The sequence below is a fragment of the Pelecanus crispus genome, chromosome 1 (genome assembly GCF_030463565.1).
Source record: "Pelecanus crispus isolate bPelCri1 chromosome 1, bPelCri1.pri, whole genome shotgun sequence".
In the NCBI taxonomy this organism is placed as follows: Eukaryota; Metazoa; Chordata; class Aves; order Pelecaniformes; family Pelecanidae; genus Pelecanus; species Pelecanus crispus.
The window spans coordinates 99,737,595-99,760,528 of record NC_134643.1 but is presented as its reverse complement, the minus strand read 5'-3'; the positions used below and the strand labels follow the sequence as shown (position 1 = coordinate 99,760,528).

Here is a 22,934-nt window from a genome sequence, read left to right as displayed (position 1 = left end):
TTTTCTGCTAATTGCAGATAAAGATTTTCTGGCCTTTTCAGAATGTTACTAAAGAAAATGAAAAAGGAGGTGTGAAACATACTTTTGTTTTTGAGAGAAATGCAACATATTGCTGTGTGCAACTCATTTTGTAGAGGCTGCAACTTTTCTTATTTGACGGATACCATTGGAGATGAAATTTTATTTTTATTTGTTGTGCTTGCAGTAAGAACTCCTGTTTATCAAACAGCCAAAGCGTAAAGGTTTCAAGCTGTGCCATTTGTGACTCACTTCAGTAAAGTCCAGCAGTTCTAAGTGTTGCAGCACAAAAAAGACAGTGGTGGGAAACATAGCATAACCTTTTTTACATGTAATCCTGTGTGGGTTTTGTTGATACTGCCAAATAGAAGACAATCTATAAGCATAAAGCTTAGCCAAATCTAATCTTGTTTGATTGGAAAAGAAAAAAAATGGCAAAATCACATAACAGATATCCTAAATTATATTTTTGATGACAAATGACAGGTCAAACTTTCTCGTATTCTTTATGAGAGGGATAAGCAGCGTACGGTGCAGGTACGAAAGCTGGCATCGGAATGCATTCTGAAATGGTGTGTGGCAGTACCAGGGAGTCCTCCTTACCTCCTGACTCTCACAGCTTCAGTTGTTTCTTTTTCCCAGGCAATGTATTGCCAGTGCAGATTATGAGAACGACAGATAAACTATGAGCTTGCAGGGTTTGTATTTCATACAGCACAGTCTATAAGGAACCCTGTGCCAGACCTCATCCCAAGTTTGTGCATTTAAGGATAACTTGAGGCTTTTGGTTGATAAAAATCTCTTCCCAATTTCTTTCTCCAAAACCTCATTTCAGATCAGGAGAGCCAGTCTGTGACCATCAGGGTTGGGCCATGGCCTGCCAGAACACTTCACCAGCCTTTTTTATCTTTTACTATAATTCTTTAAGGCAAGGAATCCTCCGTGGGCTTTATGAATTGTCCTGCTGGCCTGTAGCTCCTTCTCTGCTGTGCTCCTCCGTGAAATGAACATGTCTCTGAGGCTGGAGGGCATGTGTGTTATAGGGACCACCAGTGTTTTGGTCACATGATGGAGTTGCTCGCACAACCTTTCATGTGATGTTAGGGTTTGGACCTTAAACAGCCTCACAGTAGATTTGGTTGGCCTACTCTGAGAGAAAGGCTAGGCACTTTTGCTCCAATTTAGTAGAATGGTTTCTTCTGTTGTTCTGTGCATAATTTGTTTCTTTACTCTCTCCTTAAGCTTTCCTGACTCCTTTTCACAGCCTGCTTTCTCCTAGATATGGTTCAAAGGCTTTTACAGTTATTTAGAAGAAGTTATTGGATATCTAAGAAGTACCTTTCATCATGTGTTAGCAAATATCCTGGTTGGGTTCAGTACTTTTTACAGCTTGCTGGTATGATGCTATAGTAACACATAAGCTGGCTGCGTGAAAGTGTGTGCGTACATATATATGTATACAGATACAGTTTCCCTTTAGTCCTGATGCAGACTTCTAGATACGATCCGAACTTTGGTAAGGCACTAAGTAAAACTCTCCTTCCCAGGAAAGGGAGGGTATTGATAATGTCTATGAAAAGGCTGGCTAGAGGCTACAGGGTAGCTTTGGTGGCTCTGACTCATATTCCAGACCATCAACAGAACTTGTAGTTGGAGGCCATGAGGCCTGTCATAGCCTCTGTTGAGCTGGCAGCTGAGATATGGGTAGAGCTGCAGCTGAGCAGCTGCTATTTCAAATAATCGAGTGGTGCCCATGTGACATATTTACATACACCTTTAGAGTGGGGCAAGCATGAATGGCATGTTTCAAAGGATGAGGACAGCTGTGCAGGAAGAAATCATGCCTTATGGCGAACCCTCCAGCCTGTGCACCTTTCCTCTGCACAACCGATGAAATACTGTAACTTGAGAAGCATCAGCATTGTCCGCTCCTTAGAGCTTATGTGGTGTCTTGAATTTCTTAAGGTGCATAATTAAAGAAACCACATTCAATGAACAGCCACAGTATATTCTGAAAGGCATTTATATGAAACGGCCCCACCTGCCTTTTGGTCTTAAATAAAACTTAAAAATAATTATATGTGTTGAAATCAGAGCCTACATACTGCTATGTTAGGACACTTACTCTAGCATAATATCAGGACTCTTGACAGTGACTGACATAGGATGCCTAACAAAAGAGTGGGAGCCAAACTGTAGGGTAAACAGGGGCAGAATAATTTGTTCTATGATAAGGTCTCATTTTGATTTCTAAGAGGAGATACATTTGATCTCAAAATATTAATTTTCCCTTCTTTTTCCTGATTGCTGCTGAATCCTCAGAAACAACTGTTAACAATTTCAGTGTCTTTGTTTTGCATCTAGAGGCTCAGCAGAATTTTCTAAATTCTTGGGCTCAGAAACTTCTGGTGAAAGTGAGTGTCATAACCTGATTATCAGCAAAAGAAACAAACTTTTTTATACACTTTTAGTTTTGGAGGTTTTATGTTAATAGTGTCTCTCTCTCTCTGTAGTGTGAGATAAACTAAAGAACAGTTCCTGAACAGTCTTCACTCTCTATTCATGATGCATTGTGTATGATGTATTTAATTGTGTCCTCTCTTAATATATAAAACAAGAAATCCTGCAGAGAGAGTAGACAGATGAGTGAATATATAAATATGAATAGGGATTTTCCTGAATATGGACACTTCAGTTCAAAGATGGAATGCAGTAAAGAACATCAGATGTGCAAAACTGTCAAATAAAATGTATCTCAATATACATATGTACAAAAATATGAGCATGTATATATGCATGTGTATGTATATATATGCACCTATGTTCATCTAATGCATTAATGTCAAATTCCCAAAAATGTGGTGACGAGAGAGGACCATTTTAGCTCATGTCAAGACAATGTGCTTTAGTAATTTCTCCATCCCTGGAGAGCTTATTAAACACTAAACAAAATGTCTCAGAATGTAACTGAGTGTTTTAAATTATTCACTTTCGTTTGGCTCTTGGCCAGCTTCTTATTGCAGAGGGCTATGGCAAACAAAACCTGTAATTTACACTGACAATGATAATATACAGTTTATTCTGCTAGCTTCTCAACTCAGAGTTTCTATAAAGTAAATAGTCAAACAAAGCTCAGGTTCTTAATGTAAACACTTTTTGTAACTCCAAACTTAGCCAAACAGTTAGAAATCAAATAGTGATTGTAATTTTTTTCCTCTTCCCATGAAAATGTCATTTTATATTTTGCCTTTCCTTTGCTGATAATAGGGATACCCCAACTTGAATGATGAGAAAAGACAGCAGTAATCTACGAACTTTTTTTTTCCTTTCTTACATTTCTCTTTTTTAACTGTGTGGGTTTAGCGCCAATTTCCTAACTATTTTATCTTTTACTGCCAAGTGTATCCTTGTGAGAATTGACACAACTTCCACCATACATTGCATATCTGTTCGTCACATTCCACTTGCTCCAAACTCAGAGTGCAGAATGGAAGTTAGTGGGCTTCTATATAAAATCTGTAATTGCCAGATGTTCCTAGGATTTTGCTGTTGGGATTTTGTTTTTGTCATGTCCCTTCCCCCCCATTTGCTGAATTAATTTTCTTCCAGAAGGGTGTTTGTTCCTTCTTAAGAACTGAAATGTGAAGTCTGAATGTGTAAACAGAAGTAGAATGGTAAGAAATCTGAATGGGCGGATACAATAGATGTGAAACAGTTAAGCTGGGTCAGAGTCAGTGGTCAATACCGGTACATGAGGGAGAGGTACAAGAAACTGTGCTGCAAATGATTGTTATAAATGTAGTAAACAGCCCAGTAAAGATTTCTCTTTAGAATGGCCTATTCAAAGAGAGGTTACAGGAAGGAGTAGTGACCCTAGCTGAGTTACCTTCAAGTTGCCACTTTTGGAGTGGGATTTTACTCCATGTGAAGACACCTGTCTTCAGTCAGTTGAGTGGAGCTGTCATGAGTACATTTCCATGGACAGCACTGGGAGCTTAGGTGCCTGCCTCACAACAGAGGCATCTGAACAAAGTCACTTATTTTAGATATCTTCATCTATAAGCTGAGTCATGCCTTTAATGTCAAACATGGAACAAAGTTTACATTTTGTTTCTGAATGTAATTTACAGCTACAGTTGAAAGCAGAGAGGGGAACATGAGCCCTAGGAGGGCAAAATTTCCTCCATGTTAAGTAAGCTTACTAAACGATGAGGTAATATACCTATTATAAGATAGTCTTGATATCTTGTATAAGAATGGAGAAACAGAAACATTACCTGAAGAGAAAGTGAAGGTTAGTATTCTTTTTGGGCTGCTACCACAAATACGTATTTTACCTTAATGACTGCAAAAATAAGTATTCTTTACAGAGCTGATGACAAGAACCAAAAAGGAAATTACATTGAATGATTTTAATACTAAGGACTGAAGTATCTGAGGACAGATCAAATAGAATAAACTTATTTTAAAAAAAAAAAAGCACAGTGTTTTCATAGGAACATCTGCTTAGTACATACTTTATGAACTGTAGTGCATAGTTGTATGTAGTTTCTTGTCTTCTGTATTTGTCCTGAATGCAATGACAGTGAATAAGACGTGGCACCAGTAATGAGTTACGGTGTTATGTTGATGTTCCATTTTACGCTTGAGGAAAGTGAGGTGTTTGTGTTAAATAAGGAAGTGTAGTTTCTTCAGTGTTGTACAGCAAATCATCAGCTTTTCCCTTTCCTGCTGTAATTATAACAGCTGAACAAACAAGATAACGTAACAAGAAGTTTCTTAAATAATTAAGGTAGAGGTCTGGATGCTGTGAGAAAGTAGAATGGTGTTCAAATGGTTCAGGATGGTTTTTCTGCATTCATGGTCTCAGTCGTATTGGGATCCAAGTACTCCTGTGTCCTAATTCTTGAAGGATATTTCAGTGTCTTAAACATTCCTCATCTACATTTTGCCATATTGCTTTTTTTTTTTGTGGATTCAGCTGAAGAGGGCTTGTGATATATTCTCTCCAGCTTTCTTTAAGATAAATGTAATTGAAGATATGTTTAGTACTTTTCTTTTAAAAACAAACGGCCTGTCCCTCTCTTCTTTGAGGTAGAGCAACTCTGCTTTATTGGGAATAATTTTTTAAAAGCTTAACTATTTTGGTGAGCTCAGCATCTTCATTTCTCTCCCCATTATTGTTATGAACTGCTGCATGCCTGAATGCATTGGGAGGTCTGGCTGCCGTTCTCTAAGAGGGTGAAGGCTGCATGCCTGAGCTCTTTTGAAACTATGACCCCACATGCTAGTACTTATTTCTTGAAAATTTGACTAATTATAGGTATCTTCAGGAGACTTATGCATGGGTTCCTATGATCTCATTCTTTCATTTTTAGAAAGAAAAGAAGGAAAAAGCGAAGATTGTGATGTTCTACAACTGTCCAAATATTCAGCTTTTGCAATAGCAAATCAAGATTCTGATTTTACTTCAATGCAGTAAGGATAGGCAGCTGTTTCCGAAAGTTTTTTAAAAACATCATTACTTGCTGTGGAAAAAAGCTGTTTGTATAGTGAAACAAAATGAATTATGAAAGTTTGTTTCATGGCTGGATTTTTTTTTAGTGTCCAATGATGTGCAAGCTATTAGGCTTTTCCCCACTGTTAGGATGAACACAAAGTTTTTCTGCAATGTACTTTTACCAGGGTCAAAATGGACTCTTGCTTAATATCCTGGACAGTAAAAGATATCAGTTTTCAAGAACCCTGTAGGCATTTCATAATTTAGAGGTCTTTGCTTCTTTCTTGCATTTCATTTAGCTGAGGGATGAGAAAATGGGATGATGATGGATAGGCGCACAGCCATAAGTAACTCGATTAAAAATTGACCTTTGTAAACATCTATTTCAAACAATTGTAAGTAACTAGTCAGACCCTTGAGTTTTGTTTTCATACATGTCAAAGTGCATGAAAAACATACTCATGCCGGGAAAGGGGTAAATGAACTGCTGTGAGCCTAAGCTCTTGCTAGGTCTAGCTCTAGTCTGGCTTCAGTGCAGATACCAGGATTAACAGGAGCATAGAAGGGCAAAGCATCACTCAACTTAAGGACAGATAGGGAAGGAGAGCAGATTTAGCACGTGCTATGATTCTGCTTTCTTCTCAGCTGGCTGGAGTATTTTGTGTTTGCCTGATATCTGTCGGTTCTCTTCTTTACTATAGTTTCTTCTAATTAGTTGGTGAATCAAATGAATTGGTCTTGAGTTATTCCTAGAATCTCTTGTTAAAAACTAGTGCTGCCTCCCATTTCTCTGGCTTTTTTAAGGGAGGAATTACCCATCAGCTAATGGTTCATCAGTTTCTTATGCAAGTTCTTTTAGAACGCTTAAATACCATTTAGTCCTGGTAAGGTACTAGAAGGCTTGTTGCTTTGTGTTGTACAAATTTGATCTAAAGCTTCTTCTATTATCAGTTCAGCTTCAGATGGCTTAGAATCATAGAATAGAATCATAGAATTGTTTAGGTTGGAAAAGACCTTTAAGATCATCCAATCCAACCATTAAACTAACATTACCAAGTCCACCACTAAACCAATTAAGGGTAGAGTAATAATTTCATGTTTCCTGGCTTAGTGGCTGGATTATTTTTTAATGAAAGCAAAAACTAGGAATCATTAAGGTTGGAAAGGATCTCTAAGTTCATCAGTCCAACCGTCAACCCAACAGCACCATGCCCGCTAAACCATGTCCCAAAGTGCCACATCTACCCATTTTTTGAACACTTCCAGGGAGGGTGACTCCACCACCTCTCTGGGCAGCCTGTTCCAATGCTTGACAACCCTTTCTGTGAAGAAATTTTTCCTAATACCCAATCTAAACCTCCCCTGGCGCAGCTTGAGGCCATTTCCTCTCATCCTATTGCTAACCACTTGGGAGAAGAGACCAACACCCACCTCAGTACAACCTCCCTTCAGGTAGTTGTAGAGAGAGAGAGAAGGTCTCCCCTCAGGTTTCTCTTCTCTAGGCTAAACAATCCCAGTTCCCTCAGCTGCTCCTCACAAGGCCTGTGCTCCAGACCCTTCACCAGCTTCATTGCCCTTCTCTGGACATGCGCCAGCACCTCAATGTCTTTCTTGTATTGAGGGGCCCAAAACTGGACACAGTATTTGAGGCGTGGCCTCAGCAGTGCCAAGTACAGGGGGACAATCACCTCTCTGCTCCTGCTGGCCACACTATTCCTGATACAAGCCAGGATGCTGTTGGCCTTCTTGGCCACCTGGCCACACTGCTGGCTCATGTTCAGCCCGCTGTCAACCAACACCCCCAGGTCCTTTTCGGCCAGGCAGCTTTCCAGCCACTCCTCCCCAAGCCTGTAGCGTTGCATGGGGTTGTTGTGACCCCAGTGCAGGACCCAGTACTTGGCCTTGTTGAACCTCATCCAGTTGGCCTCAGCCCCTTGATCCAGCCTGTCCAGGTCCCTCTGCAGGGCCATCCTACCCTCGAGCAGATCGACACTCCCACCCAGTTTGGTGTCATCTGCAAACTTACTGAGGGTGCACTCAATCCCCTCATCCAGATCGTTGATAAAGATATTAAACAAAGCTGGCCCCAAAACAGAGCCCTGGGGAACACTGCTTGTGACTGGTCGCCAACTGGACTTAACTCCGTTCACCACAACTCTCTGGACTCGGTCACCCAGCCAGTTTTTTTACAGAGCTTTTTTTACTCAGCTTCACAGTCTTTCTCCATAAAGAGAGTCTAATGTGAAAACCTCTTACTTCCCACACAATCCAATGCTGTCAGTTAGGGAAGAATACAAATGAAAAAGAACTAAGGTGGTGGCAAATGAATCAAATTAATTGTATGCCTTGGTGTTTGGAGGAGAAGGATGTCCAGAGCAATTCAGTGTTCTCCACTTTGAGTAGGATGCACACTTCCCACTTTTGATTGATAGATTTTAACATACCAGCATTTCTATTTCTTGTATGTCATTTTTGTTTGCACATATTTTCCCCTTTAAGATGTCTTTATACTTAATTTATTTTAATTTGTTCTTAAATTGCTTAGTTGGCTTTGGGGAGAGTATTTTAGTTGCTTTTGATTTGCTGATACACATTTACATGGCATCTGCTTTGTCAGTGTTATTAAATTGTTTCTGTGGTGCCTTCAAGGGATTTGCTCTTTTAGATGCTCTGTTTAATTAGTTTCCATTAATGTTATGTGTTTATCCCACTTAAAGCTAGCTGCGATAGTTGTTTTTTGTTTTCTTCCCTCTTACCTCAAACAGGTTGAATTTGAGAACTTATTAATCTCTGGCTTTTCAATATTTACAGTGTGGACTAGTTCATGGCTCCAGTAGGAAGAAAATCCATAACTTGCTCTTACTATTGAAATTTATGATTAGATGCTTTACAAAAAGTTTGAGCATTTAAGTAGCTATTCTCTGTTACACGCTAGTGTGACGTTTATCCAGCATGGAAAAACAACCGCAGATTCCCCTTATTTCTGCCCTTTCTACCTCTCTTCACTATGTGGTAAGTGTCATTATTTTGGATTGATGGTCAGTAGTCTAGTATTTATATGACTATCTCTTTATATATGAGCTTCAACTCACAGAAAGTCTGGATATGCTTTTACAGAGTTAAATACATTTATCTTATTTCACTCTCTCCACTTCTCTGCTTTCCTTTTTTTTTTTTTTTCGTTACAGCTGTATAGCTCCTACATCAGCATAATTAGTTCCCTCATTCTGATTTAAATACTTTATCAATAGTATAATCATATTCCACTGAATGTTTTCTTCTTGCACACTTCGAGAAGCACATTCTATCCATGTCCACGTTTAAAACTAGACAGTCTAGTCTTTATCTTGGATTCTTGGACTTGCATTTGTATAGGAGCCCTTGCACCCTTGTTCTTTGGCTGTTTTGTTTTTTGGTTTTTGGGGGGTTTTGGGGTTTTTTTTTTGTTTTGTTTTGTTTTTTTTACACTCTGCTTGGTTGAAATGCGGTTTGGTTAGACAGAGCTTTGCTATTTCTTGTCAAACATCATTAACTACTTTAATGCTTTATTTCCAAGAATACAGATTTTTAACAATTGCATCCCTAATAGATGCATTGTCTTGAACTGTGCATGCCTTTCTACCTGCCAACTTTCTGCTAAGTTTAAACAGTCTTCATCTTAATTTTAAACTTAAATACCAGCAACCTATTTTTGTTTTATTTTAGGTAGAGTTTGTGCATCCTATTCCAAAATTCTTTTCACAGCCTCATAGAACTGAGCCCTTTCTTCCTGCATTCAGCTACTTACTGAAATGCTACTTTACTGCCTGAACCTGCACTTTGGTACTAGGACTGTTTCAAAGATGTAGCCATGGAGACAGTCTTGTAGTCAGGTGGCTAAAAAGCTAATTTTGTCTCCAAGCACTTTGCAAATTCCTTTATATGTTGTTATTTTTATTGTGAATGGTTCCTTCTCAGTTTTCTCCAAGAAATGTTCTGGATGCCTCCTGGGTATCATAAAACCGACTATCTTTGCATTTAGTAATCAGAATACCCAAGGGCGAGATTGTGTATACTGTTTTGAGATTCAGATCTTTGCATACGTAAGTGTTAAACTATACACTTCAATGAAGTGCTGGCAGTGAAATCTGAAATGATATGAAATTAGCTTAATTGTAAGATTGGTTACAGACAAGAAATTTAGACCAGACTAATCTTGAAATTTAATAATGCTTATAAGCATGTATGTAAAACAGCCTGGTATATAATTCATGTAAAATAAATGTTTTATTTTATGAAACTAGTAAAAGTGCTGTTGTTTGGAATGCCTTCTTTTCTTTCTTTGCATTGGAATGCCTTCTTTCTTTCTTTGCATCTGAAGTTAATACAGAGCTAAAGATGATGGGAATTCACTGAGGTCAGGATCTTGAATCTGTAAGGTACATTCCCTTAATAAAACTCTATTGAGTTACACACCGTGTTGTTAGATGCTCACTGTTGCAAGAAATGATGCTTTCCAAAATGGTATTTTAAATCTCCTTACCCTTTGGTAAACTGAGGGCTTTCAGCTCAGTATTCGTGCTCTTCTGTAGGTTCAGTACTGTATATTTCAACAATTTTTATTTCTAGGCCAAATACTACACTCAGGGACACGTAAAGCACGTACAGATGATAACAGGAGTCTTCACTGTCTTTTCAGGAGAGTTGAACTATATAAGCTCTGGGTTTATTCATTGCTCCTTCAGTCAGAGGTACAGTGTTGGCTGTTACATTGTGTTCAGAGACCATGAGAAAACTGGGTTCTGAACCAAAGATGATCTATATAGGGCTGATATTTCAGTAAAAGTTGTGGATGACTAGCAATTAATAACATAGATTTATGGATGTGGTGCTGTTATTACAATGGTGAAGCTTTGATAAGCATGTTTACAAGGTCCTTTAAGTTTTAATATAGTGGTTTTATTAAGTTATTTATAATCTATAGTTTTTATTGGCTGTACTTAAATCTAGTCTGTAAGGATTTTGAAGGTTTATAGCAAACTCAGAGATATAAAAAGTTAAGTAACTTTATCCAGTGAGTGTGTTTATCCAAATATGTCATCAAACTTCTCAATTTCCTTTTTAGAAGGCCAGTTAGGGACAGACTGACTCATTCTCCTTTCTGACAGAACGAACGCAAAGACATCCAGAGTTTAGCTGGCAAGGCTATTGAAAAAAGGGAGAATTTTAGGATTTCAGGGAGTGTGTCTTGCTACTCAGTTCCCCTGTTGGATGTAAGATAAAATTTTCAAATGAGAAACATGTGAAATCTTGTCTAAACATCTGAATAAACGATGTCCCAATTTCCTGATGACTTAGATGCAAATTGGAGGATCTGAACATTCCTAAAAGTCATCTTAGTAGTCATAAATGTATTCGTCAGAATAAGGTTTACAGTGCTAAGAATTTTCTGATAACCCTGAAATTCTTAGCATACAAATCAAATTGAAGGGAGAGGAGGGTGCATGGTCTCCATTTCTGCTAGGTTTTATTTCCTTTTCCACAGGACCGTCTGGTTTTGTTCAGGTTTTTTTCCCAGGTTACAAGGAGGAAGGAGGCTAGCATAGCATGTAAGGAGGTGCAAGTGAGATGGTAAGAATTATGATTGACCGAAATGGAAGGATAGTTCAAGAAAACCACTGTTTTGTTACCTATACCCTGATATTGTCTGTGGGACATGTGTCCTTCCCCAGTGACTTGAAGATACTGTGAATCAAAGTGCTGAGGCTAAGGAATTTCCCAGTAGTGTATGAGGCAAGACTCTCACTGGTTTTAAAAGTGAAGATCTCTGTTCAAGTTGCAGGTTTTTAATCGGCTCTCATAATTTCAAGCAAAATGTGTAACTTGAAAAGGTATTGGCGAGGAAGCAAATAAGGCATTGTTCCAAAGAGCAGTTTTAGTGATTTTCTTTTGCAATGCCATAGCCTGATGCTGTCTCTGCTGAAGCTGCTAGGAGTATCTTGGGCAGCGAATGAGAGCAGACCTGTGCAAGGTGTATCTCATCAAGCTCATATGCGCATTTGAAGACAAGCATGTTTCTAGATTCGGTGAGTTTTCCTTCTTCTCCAGCACTCTTGGCAAAGGTAGATTCTGGGAGAAGGTAACATGCTAGGCCAAATTTGGCAGACATAAATCTGTTAGCTGTCTGGGTATTTCAGTGTTGCTGTCCCTTTGGCACTTTAAATTTCCTATTTTGGGGGGGAATAAAACTTTTCTATGGCAAGATACTTCCTTCCCCTCTCCCCTTTCAGTAGCCTGATCACAATGACCCCATCACAACTGTTGGGTTTGGGTTTTTTATTGCGTGAAAATTAACGTTGTCAATCAAGTGATGGTTTGAGAGCTTTTACTGCTGGAGCCTTCTTTTGTCAGTATGTCTGTACAAGCTCTAGCTTTTACCAGTCATGTTCCCCAGCACAAACTTTTCTGTGGGAGGGTGAAAGGACTGATTAAGTCTCTCTGCCCGCTCCCTCTTTGGAGTTCCTTCAAATTGTGCCTCGCAGGGGCCGCTGTGTCAGGTTTTTATCCCAAGGGGTGCACAATTGAGACCTACTGCAGAAGAGGAGTGGGCAGTTGTCCATTTGGAATCATCCTTAAGCAGCAAACTTTGCTGCAACCCACTCAAACTCTAATCTTTGGGTTTTATCTGCTGTGGATCTCAGCTGGGTCTGTGTCTGTGACCAAAATGGGTGCCTTAGGGTTCTTTTTTAGTCTTAGCCAAGTATCTAGAAATCTTTCAATAGAATAACAATCCTATTAGGAAGAACTGTATTGAGTTGTTAAAGAGAGTGAATTATTGAATGAATAGAAAAGTGTAATTTTACTTATGACAATGCGGCTTTTATAGAGCAGTTCTACAGGGATTGAGACCTTTCTGTATTTTAGAGGTTTGATATAAGAAGCAAAATTGTCGACAGTATGTTTGGAGAACAACCCTCTGTTGCTAGGAATGAGACTACATGATCTAATGGTTTTTCTTGTGTCTAATTCCTATTACTCCCATTTCCTACTCTGAGCCATCTACCTATCCTATGTCCGCCCCCACCCCCCCACCCCCCATAGGAGTCTGAAACAAATTTTAAAACCAAAAGTTCATATGTCTCTCTTGACCTTTTAGTTTATTTCTGAATTTATACATATTCTGTGGCTTTTTTCCAATCTTCTTAGCAGAAAGGTTCAAATATTGAACATCCTTTTTCAATGTGTTCACGCTTTTGGTCTTCAGACACTAAATAGGTTATGTGTTACCTTGTCCAAGTGTGTGGTGTTTTCCTGAAAGTAACACTATACAGTGTGCGTTTCAGGCTCAAGAAACAAAAATATTATGTACTTATGTGAAAATCAAAATTGTCATCTAAGAAGATTTTGGAGTTTATTTTTAACAATTTTTTTCCAGTAATCTTTGTTCTCAATGGATTTAATACTACTGATTTTCTTGTTTATTCTCTTGTTAAAACTACTGTCTTAGCACAGAGACTGAGGCTGTGACATTTTTCTTAAACTGCTTCAGTTTCCCGTGTGTGCTTCTTTCATACGTGTATATAACGCTCAGAGATTTTGTAGCTGGGCATAAATGTATTGAAGCTCATAGTACACCATGGGAAACTTGGCTGAGTTTAGACTGCAGGTCTTGGTAACTGATGTGTGACCTGTATTCTCAGTTCTCATGGCCGTTTTTCTCTTGCCTGTTCTTCAGATATTAAGCTAATTATAGCATATATGTGTCATGTGAATTTTTCTGCCACGAGAAAGATCTTGACTTCATTGAGAGTTGTTCTCCTCCACACTTTAACAGGAGTGTAACTTTTCCCATAGCAGTGGCTTGTTCTGGAAACTTATGATAGTGTCAAACTTTCTATCTCAGAGAATGATTTATAGATTTTTCTGTCTGTCTGATGTTGTGTGTTTTCTGTTCACACTCCAGTTACAAAATCCTGTGCCAATTTCTCCCTCTCTCACAGCCCCACCCTGCAGTGAATCAGAAATGCACCGTGTCTTTTTTTGGTCACAGGTCTTGGTGCAGTCATCCACTTCTATTGTTGCTTATGATTAGACTAGTTATGCTGTACTGCACATGGAGCGGTGCACTCGGTCTTATTTGGAAATGTAAATTGGTGACTAGAGCGAATGCCCCATTACTGAGGGCAGCGCCTCACCATGAGCATATTTGGCCAGTGCTTCATCGTCCACACTGATCACTGGTTAGGCTCCAAACAGAGTATATGGAGTTGGTGTTGATTTACAAGAGCCATAAATATTCTGAGACTTGCCAGCTTAGAAAGATCGTCTTTCCCTTGGAGCTCTGACACTACAGTTAAAAGTGCTGACCAGAGCTACTACCAGGGTGGTTTTCCATGATCATCCCTTTCAGGAGAATTTATGCCCTTTTGCAGGGACGCATATGGCAAGAACCATTGTTTTTCCCACTCATGAGGGGAGAGAGGGTAGCAGTGTAGGAGAACATCGTTTGACTAAGGTTTTTCATTGTGTCCTCCCTGGCCTCAAAGTACACAATGATGGTATTGGTTGGTAGTCATGACTGTGACTGAAGCAGTGAACAGACATCTTACACGCTCAGAATTTAGAGAAATTAAATATGAGCTTCACTTCTCTCTGTCATTCCACCAATGTCAGTGGAGTTGCATGAGAAATGGTTATCACTTACATCTTGCATCTGCTTGCTGATTACATTAGGTGGAATAATTTAGAATTGCAGCATGGATCTAGAGAATTTTTCAGTTGTGTTAACACTGAGTTGAAAGCCCTGTTTCTGTTTGTATTTATTCTTAATCTTTGCTTTGAGTAAACTTAATGTGACCTTATTTAACAGTTTTAGGTTTTTTAATCCCTTTGTTAACCTGGATTTTACTGACTTCTTTGCTTTAAGATAAAGTATTTTAACCTTCCATCATGCACAGAAACTGTTGTAGAAATCTTTGAATCCTTGAATTTTGACAAGGGTTTGATTTCACAACATCTGTTGAAAGTTATGTAGTGCAATGGTGCATAGTTTTTCACGTACGAGTATGAGGTAATTAATCTGTGTACATCACTTCCTTGAGTCTGTCTTCGTGTCTCAGTGGTATTATTAGTGGGACTGTCCCATTGGGGTGTAATGCAGAATAATGATGCTTCTGGTGGGTCTCTCTTATTCACCTACAGAACGCTAGATACCCATGAAAAAGGTCAAATGTACAGAGATCTGGCATCCATTTCACAACTTGCAAGACATAGTCTCAGGCATATGTAATATATAGAACTCATTGCCAGAAAGCTAAAAGGAAATGATTGCATTTGAGTACAATGCAATCTACAACAATAGTTCAGTGTGCATAAAATTAAAAACTGCTGGTAACACATGTAGAGTAAATAAGTCAACAGTGTTTATTTTTACTGTAGCTTTCTATAGAGATAAGATCCTGCTTCTTATAATATTTAACTGGGTTCATTAAGAAAAGCACCAAATATTAATTATACCCACTGTTATAGAATATTGAATTTTCCAGAGCTGGGCATGCAATGTATTGTTATTCCAATGTATGAATGTGTCAGAATTAAAGTACGGCAATGTTATGCTGACAACACACTAACACGCTTCACCTTTTAGCCGAGATGGTTCCTTCTCTTCTGATGCCCTGTCCCAGTTTTCAAGCATTGCTCACTTGACCTACTGTGTGTAGCAATTACTTTCATCTGACACTTAAAAAAACAAACAAACAAACAAACAAAACCCCAAACAAACAAAAAAACCAAACACTTAACCAGAAGTGCTCAGTTTTATGAAATCACATTTCTTACCTACTCAGTACCTGAGCAGTATTATAACATAATATGATTTAATTTTGGTATGTTTTTAGTGTGATGTTTAGTCCATGTATTAACATTGCATGAGAAGGTAAGAGTGTACTGCAAAGGTACACAAGACAAAATACGTAGCCTTAATGCAGTAATGAGAGAGCATCCAGTGAAGAGACAGAGGGGTGAAACAGCTAATGTGGAAATGACAAAAAAATATTTTTGAAGTGAGGGCCTGGAAAAGGATTTAGTTATTTGGATGGACAGAAAGATATGTTTGCTTTATTTGTGGGGGTTTTGTGGGTTTTTTTTAATTTTTATTTTTTATTTTCTTGGAGGTGCTATGAAGAAGAATTTGAGAGACTTGCATGTAGAAAGGCTCAGGCAGAAAATGTGCCTAGTGTGACAGGCTGATTAACAAGCAGTATGAATTTGTTACCCCAGTTTTAAGAACTGAGGTGTTAGAGAATCTTAAGGATGAAGCCAAAGGCAGGGGGATAAAAGACTGAGTTCCCTTCTAGTCTCCTGGAGTTGGGGATGATGGCAGGTTGCTCACAAATGGTGAGATTTGTTGTGGTGGTGGTTGGAGTAGACTTGAGTCATCAGCACAGAGATGATGGCTGGCTTTGAGTTTCTGTGAGGAGAAGCACAGAGAGTGAATGGATAAAGAGAAAAACTAAAGAATAAGACCTGTGGGGTCCTATGGACAGAGTAGAGGTGGACAATGAGAAGTTTCCAACTCAAAGTACACTGTGGAAGCACTTAGAGAAAGTAGGCCAGCTGGAGTTGCAGAAACTCCATGTGGATAAGATGGCAGGGAAGTGCTGAAAGCTCATTTGTGTCCAAGGCGGCCAAAAGATCAGAGACAGTGAAGATGGATGAGGTTCAGGAGTTTGCCAGAAGCAAAGTTACTGAGCCTTTAATGAGAGCAGTTTCAGTTGAACATGGGGCAAAAGCCAGACCAGAATGATGCCTGCAATGAAACTGAGGGAAAGGGTCTCCTGGTGAGGATGGCAAGGACTGCATCAGGAGCCTAGGCAGCCAGCAGAATCACTGTCCCTTGGAGATCTTCAATAGTCAGCTGGACAGGCATCTGAGCAACCTGATCTGACTGTGAAGTTAGCCCTGCACTCAGCAGGTTGTGCTGGAGACCTCCAGAGATTCCTTCTAGCCTGTATCACTCAACAGGATGTCATATTAACTGACTGACCTTGAGGGGGGCAGCAGTTGGAGCAACAAGCGCAGTGTTTTATGGTGTTTTGTTAGATGAGAAAGACTACAGTTGTGAGACTTTTGCAGGTTAGGTTCCATTTTTTAAGCTTGGTGAATGCTGACTCCTCAGAAGGGTATAATAACAACTTTTTATTTTAATACTGCTAATGCCCTTCACTTGATGTTTTAAGAAGAAATGTCTTATACAGCAGAATAAATTTTGGTTGGCTGGCTTAGGTTTTTTCACTTGCTTATAGAGCATAAGGAGGAAGTTTCCTTTTAGGAAATGCTAGGATTATCTTATATGTAAACAATTTTGTCGTCTTCTTCTTGGGACTACATTCTCTATATGACCTTTGTGAGTGTGAATTCAGAGCTAAAACAAAAACTTATGGTGGCTTTCCTCCCTGTAGAAAAAAACCCTCATCTTAGTAGATCATCCCGAAGCTAAAGATCTTAATTGCTGCTATACCCACCTGCAAAGTTTTGTGCTAATATTTGAAGTCCTGTGAGCAACATTTATAATAACTGCCTTTAAAAATCTATTTACATTGCTTATTAGCAAAGTCTTATTTTTTTTTCTTGTCCTGTTGAACAACATTCACTTATTTAACTAGTGTATGTTCAGAATAAAGCTTTACCCTTTGTATAGTTGAGAGTCTATATAGCATATATGAAGTTTGAAGATGTGACACACCTATACATTGGGAGTTTTCTTCCTTTCCTCCAATTTAACCCTTATACCCTGAGTTTCCTGTGACTGGTTTCTTGTACTCATACCTTCATTTCCATTCAGTATTCAGAAAATGGGGAATAACTGTGCTTATGTAATATTTAAAACATCTTGAGGTTTGCAGAGGAAAAGGGCTGTGTAAGTGCTGATTATTTTACTATTTTGTTATTTCGTTGCCTTTTTTTTTTGTGTGGGGTAACATAAACATGTAAATACTTGCATGCATATGGCATGTATTTTCAAACTGGGAACATACTTATCTGGAAAACCTAGTTTCATATTTTAGCTTTGTAAAATGTTTTCTAAAATAGCAGCTTTTACTATTTAATTGTACTGCAGAAATACAGAATGTGCATAAATATACTTGGACAAGTAGGTACATCCTCAGGGAAGATACAGTGGAATCTGCATTTGAATCTAAAGTAAGTATTCTTTCTAGTCCTTAATCCTGTCTTCCATCCCCCAGCCCCATGAAATGCAAGAACTTCTAAACAAGCTCAGTGGCTTTTATGCTATGGTTCTTCAGGTGCACCTAGTAGTCTCTGTACCTAGCTTCTGGAGTTCTACGTTCCTGTGAGTTTGGGTGCTGCTATTTCTTTAGGCTCCAGCAATACAATAAAATTTTCCCTTCTAGACTCTAGCGGACTTGGTCTAGTACACTACCATGCACATGTAGTTTGTCTTTGTGTTCCTGTCTGATCTGCACACATACAGAGTACAATTCATGTCTGGTTGTTGCCCATAGGCCTCCTTATCTCCACAAAACTGTTCCTTATCTGGCAGGGGTTTGTCAGTGGCTCTATGCTTTAAAAGTACATATGACTGAAGATGAATAAATATAATGATAGTAGTATGATTTTACCATTCTTTTACTGGTAGATGTCTGTTGCTAAGTGTTGAGACTTTTCAGTTAGGAAGGCAAATCTTTGTCTCTTAACTACAGCAAGACTATGGAGGATTAGTTTTGGCTGGCAACAAGAAAAATGCTTAAAATGCCTAAAGGGTTAACATTAAATGCTAATCCAGTTCTCATCTAGAAAGCTGTGACTAGTCCTGTCATAAGCTTAAACTCCCAAATCTGACAATGTACAATTGCTGAGTCTTGTTCCCTTTGCTATGAAGTCAGAGGGGTTCTCAAATGATTAAGGTGAAGGGTTACTGAATCAGTGAAGAATGCTAATATTTTGCATGATCCAAACATGTTTTTTAACGCTTTTAATGAGAAATGTAATGTATGGAGGGAGTAAGGCAGCAGAAAGGCCCTAGAGATGGAGGCTTGCCTGGTTTTGTAAAACATGATCATCTGATAAATTAGTTCATCACTAAAATTTTCATTTAAGAATTCTTCAGTTCTGTACTTCCTGAGTGCATACGTAAGAGAGAAGAAATGCTTTCCTTCCTCCTTACTTGCAAATATATCCACAGTCATACGTAAGAGTTGGATCTGACCGATAGTTTCTTTATTCTTGCTGTCAAGAGTAGTTTTCAGTGCTTCAGCATCACTGTACCATAACATCTAAGCTTTTTTCATTTTGATCACATAATCACGTATTATTGATGTACCTTGTTTGGCTTGCATGTATTCTATACTCTTCAAGGATATCTTTAGCATATACTATAGCCTTGCTCTTTGATAAAAGCAAGACACTTTTTTGACTAATTGAATGGAAGTTCAGGATTTGCTTTGAAATTGAAATACTCATAGGAATGTTATATACCCTTCCACACTTCGAAGAGAATACTGCTTCTGGCTGAAAGAAGAAGAAAGTTCACTGACAAATACTTAACGCTTTTCCGAATTTTTTTTTTTAATTGGGGGGGTGGGGTGGGGAGCAAAAATTCATTTGTCATTGCTTTATCAGTGAAACTTTTCATAGAGTTCTATTTGTTCTTAAGCCAAATGCAAAATTCACATCCTTAGAAGATTTAAATTGGAGTAAGGTTTTTGAAATGGAAGAAAAGGTCACTTTGCTGCATATGGGTGTGTGTTCTGAATGTCAAGTCAGGCAGGCTAATGTAGAAAGAGATGTGCCTTAACTTTTTGTGGTTTTTTGGTGGTGGGTTTTTTGGGTTTTGGGGTTGGTTTTTTTTTTTTTGGTGTGTGGGGTTTTTTTGTTTTTGTTATGGCAGGCAATTGCGTGGAGATCTTGATGGCGACATTACTTGGCAAACATTTTGGAATCAGCTCAACATGTGACATCACACCCCCTCAAGGTTTTCCACATAAAATAAGTCCTCCAAAGAAAATACAAAAATTGAGACTTAATCTGAAATCTATTATTACATCCTGTAAGGTCTCATTAGGCACCTCAGTATTTCCCACCAGCCCCCTTTTTCCAAGCAGACAGACTAAATGTTGCAGATAATAGTGGTCAATGTTTTATAGCCTTCTTTGGGGGGAATATGGAGGAGGGACAGGGAAGAGAGTTTTAATCCCATGTCCACCCTGTTTTCACAAGAGAAAAAACACAAGGACTCTGATGCTTAGCGTTTCCTAGTGTGCAGATTTTCACGCTGTGTGAGCACATGTGTCTGATGTAACATTTTGCCACTTTTAGCAACTGTAGCTGTTTAGCTCTGTCTCTAAGAGATGACTGTCATAGTTTTTGAGAAAAAGATGGCAGAGATGAAAACTTTCATTCATCTCAGGTTTTGGTTCCTGATAAGATGATGTTTCACAAAAACAGTTCTTAGAGGAAAAAAATTAGTTCTGATGCCTTGTGGGGGGACTTTGCATGTGCTTTCCTGTGTGTGCTTGTGCTTGACTGCATCTGTATACATTTCTCTGAGAAGCAAAGGGTTTTTTCCCCCAGCTGCTTTAATTGCAATCCATGAAAGTATGGCTGTGTACTCAGTGGGAAGCATATGTGCTATCTTTGATAGACATGCAGGAGAGAGGTGTAGTGTGAAGGATGAATACTGCCAAAATACGTGGAACATGATGTTACACAGGCAAAGCAGAGGAAGAATTATCTATGCATAATGTGAGTTTAGAATAGGCTTGAGGTTCTCACACCCAAACATTTCCATCTGGAAGCTGTTCGTAAGCGAAAGGAAACAGAGACAATATTCTCCTATCTTCTGGAGTAGCTATCCAGGGAATAGGAAATGTTCTTCAATTCCCCCCCCCCCCCGCCCCCCGCCGTGTTCAGTTTTACTGCAGATTCAGAGAAGCCACAGTTTAAAGTGGCTTTTTTAAAAGACAGTAAAAGACATTAAATTCTTAATCCTTCTTCTGAGAATTGGTATTGAAACGCTCAAACTGTGCTTAAACAAGCTGTGGCACTTCTGGGTGCTTCTACTTTTCCTCATGCCTTTTTCTTCTGCCATCAAAGGCTGCATGCCTCACTTCATATTCTGTTACTACATACTATAGTGTACACTGAGCATCTTAAACATGCTGAAAGGTTCACCTGCTTCATGTTGGTTGTAACTTCACATATTTGCATATCTCCCTGTATTCTCTGTAGCGTAACATACCTGTTGTCCTGCCACAGTGCTGAAGAATCTGCCAACAGTTTGACCTACCTCACCTGCTGATGGGAGGTGTAGACACTACTGTTATTTAGGAGCAATTAGTCATGTTTTCGTAGCTGAACTCTTAAAATACAACTCTGCAAATATTTCTGATTTTTAGTGGATGCAGAATAAGAAGGTGGACAGATCCTTAGACATAATGTTAAATTGTAGGTATTAGTGTTATGGCAAGAGGTAACCTTACCTTTCACGTTCTTGTTCCAGTAAGTTTGTAAACTCATCACTTTTTTCCATGTATTTGCTGTGCTTCCTCTTCTCTTCTTCTAGTTCATACAGTGTCTGTCTGTGTGATTTTTCTACCATTAGAAGTTGTTCCAGCATTCGTCTGTGAGTTTCTTTGTGTTTCTCTACAACTTTATCAAGCTACAAAAAAAGCAAAACCTCCTGAAGTATTTTGAAACTCTTACTTGCTCAGGCTTTCATTAATGAAAGATTTTGAGAGGCTTAATAATATAAAATGCATTTAATAGCCTAATGGCCATGTCCTTTGGTATCTGTTTGGAAAGGGTTATTTAGTTCTGTAAGTCTAATTCCGATAAACTAGAAAAATAAGTTAAGGTACTGTTTTGCAGGACCCTCAGTCACCTTCTATTCCTCCTCCTGCCATGACTGATCCTCAACAGCTACTAATTAACAGCTACTGTTCCCCGGGCAGTGCTTTTCTCATTGATCATTGTGGTAGAGAAACAGATGTCTTGGCAGAAGCCTTTGCTTCACACAGAAGTAGACTGACTTTTGGTTGAATAGAAGTAGCTGCCTCATTTGTAGCTGCATAGGAATGAGAGCATTGAATTGTCTTTGTAAGGTGGACAGGTCAAAAAGCAGTTTCCCTATGGTTTCACAGTAAATGCGTGATAGAACCAAGAGTGGAAAACAATCCTGTCTCCTGTGCTTACTCTGAGCATTGCTCTGGGTTTCTGGAATAAGTAAGAGCTAAATTTTGAAATGGTTGGAAGTATTTTTATTTAATGGTGGTATTTCCTGTTTTGGTCCTCAGATGTCACGTTGTAAAGGGGCTTGCCTTGCAGATGGCACCTTCATAGCATACTTTGAACATCAAATTCCCTCCTGTTGCCCAAGGATTTCTGCTGAGCTTCTAAATATTATTATATGGTGATATTTTAATTTCAATAATCTATTTTAGGTTTTGGTAATAATGTTTAGTTTTTCTGAACCACAGAGGTATTTGTATAAATGTTCAGTGGCATTATGCTGTTAAACAAAGTTATTTCCACAAACTGAGAGAAAGTTATCGTTCTGAGGATTCTCTTACAATTTTGAATTCAGTATGTGACCGAGTTGTGCAAGTGTGTGTGTGTATGAAACCAGAAGGGGTTTTCCTCCTTAGGCATTACTGATCTCACTGAAGTTTGAGGACTGCTCACTGGAGGCCATCTAAAGACCTGGGAAGAGTATATCTATAATGGTGAGAATCTTTGTTCCCTGCTCATTCTCCTTCCCCTGTGGAGACTGCCTCCTTCATCAGGTCAACACAGGAATCCTTGTATCCTTGTTGGAAAAGAGAAATTTTGAGCTCAAAGCCCAGTGCCTCCTTTTAACCACAGTCTATTCTAGTAGGTCAAGCTGCTTTGCAGTGCTTCACTGTAATAGGAAAGAATTCACGAATGGGCAGTGTGGGAAGCAAGGCTGGATCTGGTTCTCCAACGTTTCCCCCACAAGGAATTTCATGTGCCACAAGAAACACTGGGTCTTCAGAATCTTAGGGCCACTGCTTATTTTGGACAATTTAATTCCAAGGAGTATGATTAATTATCTTTTCCTCATGTTTATTCACAGTTTGGCTGATAAAAGCTATGACAGGAAGAGCTGGAATACCTAAGCATGAGTTTCTTGAATGAGTGAGAATATCCTCAATTTCTACATGGGCTTCTGAGTCTCCTCCTGCTTACCTCAGCTTCTTTTTAAGCTTTATATATTCTCTTACATTTCTTGTACATAATTGTTGACTTTTTTGGTGACACTGCTATGAATAAGGGAAAAGGAAATGTTGACGAGACTTTGAAGATGTTTTGAGTCCAAAATATTCCAACAGAAATGTGGACCATTTTGAAAATTGCCTGTTCTTTCTGCTTATGATGTGTCTTTTCTGTTGCGACATAG

The 22,934-nt window shown here is 38.8% G+C and overlaps 2 protein-coding genes across 3 annotated transcripts in view; one reads left to right on the top strand and one right to left on the bottom strand.

Moving 5' to 3' along the window:
• Positions 1–22,934, top strand: part of CMSS1 (cms1 ribosomal small subunit homolog) — a 252,112-nt gene that overhangs the window by 59,032 nt on the left and 170,146 nt on the right. The window lies entirely within an intron of this gene.
• Positions 1–22,934, bottom strand: part of FILIP1L (filamin A interacting protein 1 like) — an 86,475-nt gene that overhangs the window by 54,864 nt on the left and 8,677 nt on the right. For both annotated transcript variants that reach the window (XM_075723899.1, XM_075723907.1), the window contains exon 3: positions 20,998–21,176. In XM_075723899.1, the coding sequence (XP_075580014.1) occupies positions 20,998–21,176 (179 nt within the window). The remainder of the gene's footprint in view (positions 1–20,997; positions 21,177–22,934) is intronic.